This window comes from Morone saxatilis, unplaced genomic scaffold (assembly GCF_004916995.1).
Source record: "Morone saxatilis isolate NCDOM2014 unplaced genomic scaffold, NCSU_SB_2.0 Contig16, whole genome shotgun sequence".
Classification (NCBI taxonomy): domain Eukaryota; kingdom Metazoa; phylum Chordata; class Actinopteri; family Moronidae; genus Morone; species Morone saxatilis.
This window is the reverse complement of record NW_023339718.1, coordinates 25,586,112-25,598,671: the sequence shown is the minus strand read 5'-3', so window position 1 is coordinate 25,598,671 and position 12,560 is coordinate 25,586,112. Positions and strand designations below refer to the sequence as shown.

Here is a 12,560-nt window from a genome sequence, read left to right as displayed (position 1 = left end):
GACTAGTCGTTGAACATTTATGATATTAATTTCCTTATTTAAATATTTAAACTGCTTTTCTCTCTCTCTCTCTCTGTCTCTCTCTCTATTTTTACTTTCAGTGATGAATTTCAATGTTCATTGTTGAGTGAATCTGTGCATTGATATTCAGGTTAATGATACTTTGGAGTATTGATATTTGGATTATTGATTACTGGTGTATTTATGTTCATGTATTCGTTTGTATAGATATGAAAGTTTCCTAATTTTAAATGATCTAAATTGGTGATTACCAGCCAACCAAAGTGCTTCAGTTGCCAGGGTGTGGTTGTGGTTCAGTTTCAGCTACTCCATATAAAGTTAGTGAATGCAAACTATTTGGTTTGCTACTGGGAAAAAAGAGTCATGCAAGAAAATTGAGCTCCAGGATTACAGTAACATTATCCACTCTTATATAATTAATAGTTTTTTTAAATATTTTTTTTTTAAATAGTCAGCGGTGTCAATGAATGGGTACTTGAGCTCATCTGAGACGTATGTGGGGGGGTACATAAGACCAAAAAAATGTTTTGAACCACTGATGTAAACAGTTTTACATGTTTTATTCTTTCTCTGTCAGACGGTGAAGAGACCTCGTAAGGTCCACTCACTTAAACAGCCCCCATCGCCAGGCGCAGACAGTCGGGATTACGCCCCCTCCACCCACTACTACGACGCTGACAATGACAACGGCTGGTACCGTAACGAAAGCCAGGACCACACCTCTGACAGCAAAGGATACCTAGACCCCGAGTACAGGGGGGGGCGGGACTACAACCAGAGAGGAAGAAGCCGGGGAAGGAGCCAGGAGAGGTCCTCGCCCAGCCCGGAAAGATCCAGGAGGGAGGGTAGCCGGGGACGAGCCCTGGACACCAGCGCTGACCGTCAAAGGTACCACAGCCGAGGACGTAGCCCCGGGGACAGCTACCGCATGGAGGACAAGTACGAGCGAGGAGAAGGAGGAGGAGGAAGAGGAGGGAGGTACAGGAGCAGGGACCAGCTTAATGACAACTCTCCATCCCCAGAACCTTCCAGAGAGCTGGAGCCACTGGAGAAACCTGTCAACGTCCTGCTGGTGAAGAACCGACCCAATGAAGGTAAAACACATCATGCGTGCCATGGCTGCCCATTCGACTCTTGATGCCCACAGAAACAAAAACCAACGCTATTATTTTTTGGTTCCAAGTTTTTCTAAGCGCACAGTTAAAACACATTACAATAGAATTGAATTGACAGCTGTCTAAACATAGGCTTTCCTAAGATAGGACTTGTACTGTTGTACTGGATTGTATTAGATTGTACAGGAGTTTCTATTGTTCTTGTCTCTCAGTGTATAAAATAGAACATTGTATAGAGCAGGCAACATTTTGAGAAACAGGAGTGAAGAGAACGTTACAGCACAGGGATAATTGGATCTTTTTGTCCCATTATGTATCAGTGTACTGAGCACTGTAATGAACCACTTGAGTGCAACTGCAGATGCAAATGGTTCAATATTGAAGTTGCTAACTTTAGTAGACCACTTATGTCTGCTGATAGATATCTAATGATATCTTCAGCCAGTACAACTGTTGTGTGTATGTTTTTGTAGAGTATGGTCTACGTCTGGGGAGTCAGATCTTCATCAAACAGATGACCAGTACAGGCCTGGCTGCCAAGGACGGGAACCTGCAGGAGGGAGACATCATCCTCAAGGTGCACACATTAATTCACAGTACAGTCACATTTATCATAAGTCTTTTAGCACAGTTCACAACCTGGGATCGCGGGACCCTCAAAGGGTTCCTAAGATACATATGAGGGATCACTAGAATGCAAAAGAAAACCATCTTTGTCTTGTCCATCTTGAGAAGTTTGGTTTATTTTATTTTTTCCTGTGAAGTACTGGATACTGTCACATCTTTGGGCCATTTAAAACCTTTAAAGGAAACAATCTGAACAACAAAAATCAAACCTCTTTGGTTGAACAGATCATTTGCACACCAAAGCCATAACCTGTGATGAAGGGTCATAAGTAGATATTGATGTAAGGGTTCACAATCCAAAAAGACTGGGAACCACTGATCTGATTTGTCAGTGCACAGCTCACGGTCCTCTGTGGTTTTCCTTCCTCCTGTCCCAGCTGAACGGGAGGGTTATGCATCCGTATCCAAGCCTCCGTCAATGCTCTGTATGGCCATTGAGAGCCATTCTTAACTGACCTTCATTTTGTGAAACTTTGCAGACTGCTAGGACTCCTTCCACAAGAACAGTGTATGGAAACAACTGGGCTGTGTTGTCTACATGGTTCAGGGACAGGGGGTAAGACCCAGTCTTCTGCCCTTTGCAGGGCACACTACAATACAGTATTTCTTTTGATGCTGGCTGGGCTGCCTCAACCTTGAAAGTTCTTGTGGCAGCCATATCTTTAAAGTATGGCCACATTGATGGAAGGCCAGTTGGTGTGCATTACTGGGTGACACAGTTTCTGTGCAGTGCAAGGAGGGTACGCCCCCCCAGGTTAAAGTGTTCTCCAGTATGCCCCCTGCCACTGGTCTTACAGGCCTTGAGCAGTCACCTCTTGAGCCTATTGCATGGGTGACCTTCAGAAATATAAAATATGTCAATGGAAACGGCTTTCCTCCACACACACATCAGTCCTACGTGTCTTCAATGGAAGGCAGAGAGCGTGGGGTGACACTGTGGCAAATATCTCTTTTCTACCAAAGGTCTTTTCCCCTAGCCATACTAATCAGGCCATTAAAACTAGACGCATACCAGCCTCCCCCATTTAGATCCAAGGTGGAGGAGCAAATTAGCTGTGTCCAGTCCGTCGTTGTGGCTGTACAGTGAGGCATCTCAGAGCTTTAGGCGAGGGACAGGGGCAACAGGGCAAAGGACATGCACTGTCTAAACAAAGGCTCTCTCACTGGGTTGTTAAGATAATCAAACAGGCTTATGAATTAGCAGGTAAACCTGCCCCCGCAGATGTCATCTGCTATTCTACCCGGGGGGTGGCCACATCCTAGGCAGCAATGAGTGGGGTGTTGCTATTGGAGATCTGTGCAGCAGCATCCCAAACAGCACATTGCACTTTCTTGAGCTTTATATTGCCTTAATGTTGTTTCTTGGTCTACACTGGCATCAGCTTTTGCTTGTGACACTACTGCTCTGAATCATCCACTTTTACTGCCACTGGCAGTCAGGAAGGACTGAGTCGGAACAGACGTTACAGAGGTAAATATGGTTCTGTAATTCCTGGATGACTGCCAGTCATGCCGGTTACTCGGAACCTATTAGGGCAAGAGGATTCTGAGAGATCGGATGTAGGCTACCATGGAGATATATCCACTTTGTTTACTGCCACTGGCCATTATCCAGTTTGTTTGATTATTATTTATTTATTTTCATTTACAACAAAACCTCCTTGAGATCAAGTTTTTCTTGGACAAGACAGGTGGCAACAGCTGAGTTACATAAACAGATAACACAATACTGTATATAGTACAAATCCCCAGCCTCTAATTTGAAGTTGAAAGAAACACCAGGTTTACAGAGCAAGCTTCCTTAGTGAGAGTTCCCACAGCCTCTGACTGTGTGTGTGTGTGCAGATCAATGGGACAGTGACAGAGAACCTCTCTCTGCATGATGCTGGGAAGCTGATAGAAAAGTCGAGAGGGAAGCTCCAGCTGGTGGTCCAGAGAGACCGTCGCCAGATCCTCGTCCGCATCCCCCCCCTCGCAGACTCTGACTCTGATAATGATGGTGAGTCACTGAACGCATGGCCTGACCGACAGCGTTAGTGTTAAACCACAGGGAGGTTCGTAGTAGTTATTATGTGGTAGAGGCAGGGCCGCTGTGTACAGTGTCTCCCAAAGGTCTGAAATATACTATACTTTATATTTGGATTTCATTTCAAAATATATATTCTGAATTTTTATATTTGTACTATTCACATAATCAGAGATCTACAGAGACCTCGGATGTCAAAATGTTTCTTTTAAATTTAATCAAATCAATATATTAACTAATATGTAACCTCATATTACTTAGCTTACAATATACATAGACTGCTGCATGTTTATCTAACCAGACATCGTGACTGAGTGTCTGTGGGAAACACTGTTTTTTTTTTTTTTACAGATTTGTAGCAGTTTTTGTAACTCCACCAAACTTTGGTGTCCAGATCAGAGGGAAGTTGATTTAAGGCTGAGATTAGTTAGGATAGGTCATTCAGTTTTAAGAGTTGACATGCTTTGTTAAATTGTCAAGTGAGGTAATTCAGATACTAATATGGTACAAATATATAACATATGCACTGTTTTTGGTCCATAAAAGTGATAGATGACTAAAAAATAGAGAAGAATAGAAAATAGAGATCATCAGATCTGCACAAAGATGTGGAGGTTAAAGTGTGCCACTGGAATAATTACAGATTTTTTAAGGTCAATAGGTAAATAGAATGTATTCATTAAGTTTCTATAGAAACAATTTATGTAATGATTTATATAATGATTGGTTAAATTGGACTGAGTCATCAAAAGTGGTACAACTGCTAAAGGTCAAGAACCCATAATAGGGCTGGGTATCGTTGAAAAGGTTTTGATATCGGTGCCAATAGCTTGACTTCAATACCAGTTCCTGAACAATGCTTTTCCGATACCAATTTTATAGAATTCATTTTAACATATACATTATGTTACAATTACTCACTTCAAAGGAGCAAGCTGTTCAAAGACCTGGGAGCAGCTGGAGAAATGCTTTTAACTCTGCAAACTTTACTCTGTACAGTATTTGACCATATAAAAATATAAATAACTATTAAAGGTAAAGAAAAAAAAAGTAATTTATTAAGTAATATCATGATTATTTTTGCTTTATTATGTATTATTGGAAATACAAATCTAATCACTGTAGAAATGTTTTAATGACATACTTAATTAATTTTAATTAACCAAAGAAAAAGTTAATAATTATTTCTTGTGACACACTTGAGCCTCCATACAAAACACATAATAATATATGGAAAGATTTATAATGAATAAAGCAAAGTATCCATTGGCATTACTTCAACTGTTCCCTGACACGTACAGTTACAATCATGTTTAAATACACAAAAGATAAAAATATCTGGCATTCAAGCGGCTAAAAATACCATCTGAAACTAAGCAGTCTTGAGTTTCTGCTTGCAGCTGCTCAGCTACTGTGTATCCCCCAAAAAGAGAGAGGGCACCAGCAGGTCAGGATTTACTCAAGACCCTACTGTGGGCTGAAATGTTGTTTTTCGAAAAACCTCCAGCCCCTGGTGCTGAAATCTGCCTAAAAAGTGAACTAATTATTTGAAAGTGCTCATCTTGACAAGCAGAAGCGATCCCTATAATCGCTCAAAAGTGCCATCTTTGTCTGTGTTTTCTCTTCCAGATAATATGTCATACTTTTAGATGAAGGACCACCCAAGACACAGCATGTGTAACAATGTTGCCTTTCTCTAAGCTGTAAAACGGCTGTGACACAACCTGACTAAGTTGTAAAGCTTTCACACCTTTTGCACTTCTCTTTATACTGCTCTAAATCCTTTAACTTTTTAATACATGATTCATTTTTCTGAATAAATAAACACATTTAAATCACTATGTACTTTGAATTGTGTGATTCATTAAGTATAGAAGTTGAATAATGGCAGTGAAGGAAGTCTTCAGATGATTTTATAATATTGTCTGAATATTGAACCATGATGTTGCAAAGGGTGATGATTTATTTTTGTGAATACAGAATGTTGCATGAGAAAGCGTGGCTCATAAAGTGGGTAAGATGTTTGTTGAATTTTCATTGTAATAACATATTAATGATTTGTCCTAACAGTGTAGCAACTCGCCGTTGTCTGTCCAGGTGGTATATCTGAACTATCATCACCTCCCTGCTGTCTCTTGCTGCATTTCCATTACACACAAACATTCTCTTTTCATGCTCACACCTCTCATTTCACTGACAGGGTCACTGTAATATTTTTAGATTTTAAGGTTTCAATATTTTATATAACACTTACCTCGGAGGTTTACAAGTAAGAAGTTTTGGATCTAGCTACAGTATGAGGGAAATAGGAATAATGTTCTGAGATACAACAAACATTAAGTAACCACAAATTTCTAAAGACCAGGCGTCATATTACAGAAGCTTCCTATCTTAAATCTTAAGGATAGTATTCCTATCTTTTCTCAGGTTAGGAAATCCTAAATACTTAATCCAATATTGCTTATCAACTTTTATGAGTGTTACCCAGCACCCAGTGTTACTTTTCTCATCTTGTTGAAGCTAAAAAACGTTGTAACTCTTAGTGTTTCCTCACTGATACTGAAACATTAAGACACCGACATAAAAATTGAACAAAAACCACACAGCACTTGGAGGTCCAGTGTGTAACATTTCTCCCCTCCTTTTCCTGTCTATCTTCATCTGTCCTATCAAAATAAAGGCTTAAGAAAGCCAAAAAATATAACATTCAGAGGTATGTTTTATCTTTATCAGCTGAATATAGGAATCTCTGTGTTTTTGTCAGCCCAGAAGGGACAAACCAAGCCGTTAGCATTTTTAACAAGTTTTGTGGCAACTGTAGTTTCTCCTACACCACTACTACTCCTACCTACTACTCAGTTAGTTGCCAATAAATCCTACACACTGGTCCTTTAAATTAGAGTAGGAACATTGACATAGGAACTGTTAATCTGAAATGACAGTTCCTCTGAATTAGGACCTAACTATAATTACCATGGTTATCAGTAGTTAGGATAGGATCAGTTTCTGTACTACGGCCCCAGGAGTCTGTGTAAAAGTTTTGTAGTTGTGCCTCTTTTATAAGCTGTTTCCAGTAGTATTTTTCAGAGAACTGTTCAAATCTCAGTGACTGTAAAAACTGACCAATTTAAGCCCAAGTAAATATTCCTTTTATTTTAGGAAATATTCCTTTTACTCCTCCATATTTATTGAATTGCATACTTGCCTGTAATCAACAACTCTACGGAAAGACAGATTCATTACCATTAGCCCAAACGTAAAGAAGTCATAAACTGACTCAGTAGTTGTTTGCTAACAGTAGCTAGCATTAGCCACTATGCTGCTGGTCATACCAAACCCAGTAGCAGCAAAACCCCGAGTCTGCTGAATGAAACCTCTCATGCCTACATGAGATGGGATTCTCTTTCCATGCCAAAATCTCGACCTGCGCATTAATATATTACTCTCAAAGTAAATCTCCACTGTCAATTCATCACCTCCACCCAAACCCCCGCAGTATTCCCACAGTGTTCTAGATTAGATTGTCAGGGATTAATCCCCAGAGTTGACTCAGCAGTATTCACACCTATCTGTCTCTTTGCTCCTAATGCTGCTGCATCACCACTACACCTTACACTAGCTGTGTGTAAACCTGTGTGTGTGTGTGTTTTGTATTTATTAATATTCAGGAGGATCTTTACGAGGATAGAATGATGTTTGGTGGTGGTGGTGTGGATCAGTTTTTGTTGGTACTTGGTATTGGACTGCTTTACATTGATGTTTTCCTAATAGTGTGGGCACAGTATCCAATACAGTGCAATACAGCAACATCAAAAATACACAATCCAAGACCAGGTTAGTTAAACGTACTACAAGGAGTTTGTAACTCTTATGGAAAGGGCTCAATTTAACAGTGATGCTTTTATATAACCCACATAAACGAACAAGATCACCAGGGAGAACATTGGCTATTTCTAAAGTTATTCTTAATGCCTACCCCAGGGTCGGATTCCCCTTGAAATCAGTTAAACATGGCGGTGGAAACACTACCACCTTTGTCCACAGGGGCCGCCAAAATCAAGATCAAATGAAAGTTTCTTCTAGGGGGTTAAGTAACTGTGTTGTGAACTAAAATAGTGTAGCTGTCACTTTTCAGGCACGTGCTGTTGAGAACGCTGAAGTGGTGCAGCAGCTGACTCTGACTCTGACTCTGTGTGTGTGTGTGTGTGTGTGTGTGTGTGTGTTGGGTTTGTAATTAGAGTTAATTCAATTCAATTTTAGTTTGTCTGCAGGCCCTGGTGGTTGTTCACCTGGAAGTACACAGATGCACCTCTTCCACTCGCTACAGCACTGACTAACAACTAAAGCTTTGTTCTGAGCAGTCACTCAGTAGTGAATCCACGTAAAGAGGACAGGAATAGTTTAGACTAAAGAAAACACTAATATCCACACAGGTTAGCTGTTTCTCTCACCATGGATGAATACATAAAAGAAGATTGAAGAAGTGTAAAACTCGACTGGCAGCTGCAAACATTACACCCCACAATGTGGAACTATTTAATGGAACAACCAAACACTGAGGTAGTGTGATGTAGCCATTCTGAAGCTGTGGGGGCTTTATTAAGAAAATGTTCCTGTAGGTGGTGGTAGAGGAAAAGTCATGGAGTTTAAAATTGAAAGGGCTCATTCCCCGAATAGCATGAATGTACTCAGCACATTGCACAACAAACTGACAGTTAGATTGTGGTATTTCTTGTTAACAAGAATATCTTTTTGTCTTTTAACCTTTATGACAGTGTATTACTCAAGTAAGATTCTATTCTTAATTACACTAATCAGAAATGAACAAAATGCCATCTGGTAAATCTGGCTGCTGAGGCACAGAATGCCTCCAGTACGCATGGGAACTGTGGCATAAAGTTCCTTTTTTTAATCTAGTAAAGATCATTTTAAAATGCGGAACAATGCATTTGTATTTATTTGATTTTAATGAGAAAAACAAAATATACTTATTTGCGCAAACTAATTACAGTACCACCACAAACCACTAGGGGTCAGCTGACCTCCCCAGTTGAAAGACAGTGCTGTACAGCTTGTTCAACTGCTTGTTAAATTTAAAATGTTTTCATAATATAAACTGGAATTTTTTTAGTATGGGCTGAAAGAAAACTAAAATGTGTCCTGATGGTGGCGCTAGGGCAAAGGTTAGGGGGTCACCAAAAACATAATGATTGATTCTGTGGACACCAGGAAGAAGTCTGTTTGCATCGTTGGTTGTGCACGTTCTCGGAAATTAACGCAACACAGCCGCGAAGCAAACTCTTGGTTAAAAAGCAAATATATATCCAGGGTTTGGCCCCGCCTCCATAGGGCAAACAGAAAAAACTCAGTATTGATTGGTTCTTTATGATGGCTCTATTTCTGAGTCCTTCACGTCAACACACAATCCAAATTTGGTTCTGTGACATAAATCTGAATGCTGGATGTTGTTTCTGACATATTTGGCCGACACTTGCCGATATCAGGTTTGACACAATATCCTCACATTTCTCTTTTTCTTTCAGTCTGTCTCTCTCATCCTCGCTCTTCCATTTCAGTGTCTCATTCTTGCTTGTCAAACTCCATCGCCTCTGTACGTCCCTGCATGTAGAATGTCTCTCTAACCCTAATCACATTAATTAACACGTACCAAATTGTACCTGGTGAAAGTCGACCGTGCCTCTCTGACCTCTAACTGCTACTAAATGAAAGGCAAAACTGATCTGCTTGAAGCCATGAAGGAATGCAGCAATGTTATTAAAAGTGACAGAGTTGTTGGCTGTTAGAGGTTTGTCATGGTGTGTTGTTTTCAGGGGGACGGATTTATCGCCTCTTTTTTTATTCGCTGTCTTTTATGTGGTCTCGCTTGTCATCTCACACCTGTGTCTTCAAATGTTTCTTTTGTCTCTGGTTTCTTGGTGTATAGGCCTCTGTTAAAAGCTTCCATCTTAAGCCTCCCTCCCTCTTTTCTGAGCAGTGCCACACTCTGACAGATAAAAGCAGCCAAATCAAAGACTCTGCCACCCATTCTTTACTTAAAAAAAAAAATCAGTGGGAGTGAGTGAAGGCCAGGCGGTCTCTGTGGAGAGCTGGGCCTTGTGTAAGCACTTTTGACCAGCTCGTTTCTGGGTTATAAAGCAGTACGGATACTCCCATGAGGCCAGAGCTGCCCTCATACTGGCATTCCAGAAGTTGAAGAAGCCTGAATCCTTAGAAAGCATTTCTTCAAAGTTTCTAAATTCCCTAGTTTTAGTCTGTATCTCTTAAAAGTTACAATCTTTATTATACCTATTATATTTTTGATTTTGTACATATGGCCAACCGTTTCAGCAATAACTGTAAATGTATGCTTCCATTACTTATCTGGATCTGGGGTTGCAATGACTACAGGCCAAGCAAGCCAGTTCAGATGTTCTTTGTGTTTATTTATAATAATTGTGGCAGTGGCATCATGTGACCTGCAGTACTGACTATGGCCACTTTGACAAAATCGCCTTACTTTGATTTGAATTTGGATTTATTTGACATCTCAAACATATACATTTATATCCTGTGAAACACTGCAACAAATACAGACATGTATGTCGAGGATAACACAAAAAAAACCTTTCCTGTTCTAAAGAACTTGTTTTTCATTGTGGGCTTTATTTCAGAACAGAACTGTGGGGGCCTGTATTATTGAAATACATGCTTTTACCACTGGTAACACAGGCGTCCCCAATTCAGTGTGTTTGAGTAATAGCTGCTTTTATCTTGAGTCTTGAGCTGTGGCAGTTCAACTTCATAATCTCTAATAACGTCCTCAGTCTGTTCCGGGCTGTAATTAGCTGGTGTCGGGGCTTCCTCAGGCAACCATTTTGTACTGGTGGCGGTGGTGGTGGTGGTGGCACGCGGCCTGCACAGGGGGATTTTGCTTGAAAGAGGCCTGTGTGTCTAACTGCAATGTCTGTCTGTTTGTCTGTCTGTCAGACATATCAGAGATGGAGTCATACCATTCCTATTCTCCCCCAGAGGAGAGGAGGTCCCGCCAGTCTGACCTGTCCTCCCACTCTTCTAATGAAAGAGACAACCCCAGGTAGGATGGACTGAAGCTTGGATTCCAGTTAGGTCATGTAGACTTGTGACTCAACTCAACTCGCTAGTACTAGTTGGGTTGGTGGGGTTGGTTAGGTTTAGGCATGAGGAGTGAGATTGGTTAGGGTAGGGTAAAAAAATGTTACGTACAGGAAATAAGAAAGTTAACTGAGGTTCTGACCGAGCCTTGCTCAATTGTTATTGGTGCACAGAACAAAAAGGGGCGGGTCAGTTGACGTTATTAGGTGTCCTGTTAGTCCCTATTGCTTTCGTAAAATGTATGCATCTCCTACATGAGTTAATTTAGCATACTCAAGCTTTAAACAGTTGCTCTGGCACCTTGTAGTTCCTTTAGAGCCTCTCATCCTGTGTGTTTGTGTGTGTAACAGGGAAGAATCCATGAGGACCCCCAAGATGTCAGCAATGGCCTCCCCCTTCAGAATACCTGAAGACCCCCAGGCCTCAGCTGGGCTGGACAAAGGCACACCGCACATTGAGGAGCCTCCAGGTTATTTCACGACACTACCACCTCAGTCTACCATGGCAGGGCCACAGTCCTAATATTAACAAATACCACATAACCATAACGTACATATAGCTTGCTAGACTGAATAATGACAGACTCTGTGGCATCGGAAACAAGCTGTAAACAAGTGTAATCTCTGAATATTCATTATGCATTTACTTTTACTGACCTGACATGTTGTTGGCAGTTATAAACATTTACGATGTTAACAACACTCATTCTGATTTTCTTATCTACAGTTGCTGCAACAGCTACACCCAAGATTCTTCTACGGCCAAGTCCAGAAGATGAAAAAATATACGGGCGGGTTTTTCTTTTTCTCTCTTCATATTTGTCTATACTCGAAACTTTACTGTGTTGTTTTTCTTTCCCCATTTATTCATAATCACATGAAAATGTTAAATCCACCCCTACCCGCACTAGTTCCATTGATGTGATCCAATTGCAGCAACATACCTGTATGTGATCGGCCTCACATTTACAGTATCTGTCTTTTATGTGTAATGCATAGGAATGGAAAGAAGGTTACTTTACTAAGAATGTATTGGATGCGTCATGTCTCTGGGAACTGAATGCATCTGAAGCAATTATGATGTGGCTTGGGCCTGACCCAGGGTGTTTAGAACAGCAAGTCCTGCAAGAATTGGCTTCAGTTGTGTGTCTCCAATTGGTCCCTTGATCAGTAGCGAATTACAATGCAGTTAGGTGGATTTCAGCCACTGGTTTTCATAATGACATGACACATCAGCATCACCAGCATGTAATGATGTCACTTCCAGCACACACCTTTACAGAGTGTAAAGGTCAAGTAATTACTGTTATCAGCAGCAGCTGTGTTCACCTTGCTCTGTGTCCCAGTTTCCTACTAGCCACTAACTAACTAACTAACTAACTACTTTCACACCAACGGGCAGCGGTGGAGGAGGTATTCAAAGCCTTTACTTAAAGGACCAGTGTGTAGCATTCAGTGGCATTTTGGGGTGAAGTTTTAGATTCAGCTAATGGGCTGTAAAGTGTGTAAGAGAAACTACAGTGTAGGGGTGAGTATTGGCACCTAACGATACGATACGTATCACGATATCACGATATTGAGTCAAAACTATTTAATTCAAAACAGCCTCTCCATTTTATTAATTACCATGAAATTCACTGA

The 12,560-nt window shown here is 40.7% G+C and overlaps 1 protein-coding gene across 2 annotated transcripts in view; it reads left to right on the top strand.

Moving 5' to 3' along the window:
* The window catches only part of LOC118325256 (tight junction protein ZO-2-like), a 48,646-nt gene that overhangs the window by 12,592 nt on the left and 23,494 nt on the right, over positions 1-12,560 (top strand). For both annotated transcript variants that reach the window (XM_035657855.1, XM_035657856.1), the window contains exons 5-10: positions 599-1,115; positions 1,610-1,713; positions 3,609-3,762; positions 10,777-10,882; positions 11,271-11,389; positions 11,647-11,710. In XM_035657855.1, coding sequence (XP_035513748.1) covers positions 599-1,115; positions 1,610-1,713; positions 3,609-3,762; positions 10,777-10,882; positions 11,271-11,389; positions 11,647-11,710 — 1,064 coding nt within the window. The remainder of the gene's footprint in view (positions 1-598; positions 1,116-1,609; positions 1,714-3,608; positions 3,763-10,776; positions 10,883-11,270; positions 11,390-11,646; positions 11,711-12,560) is intronic.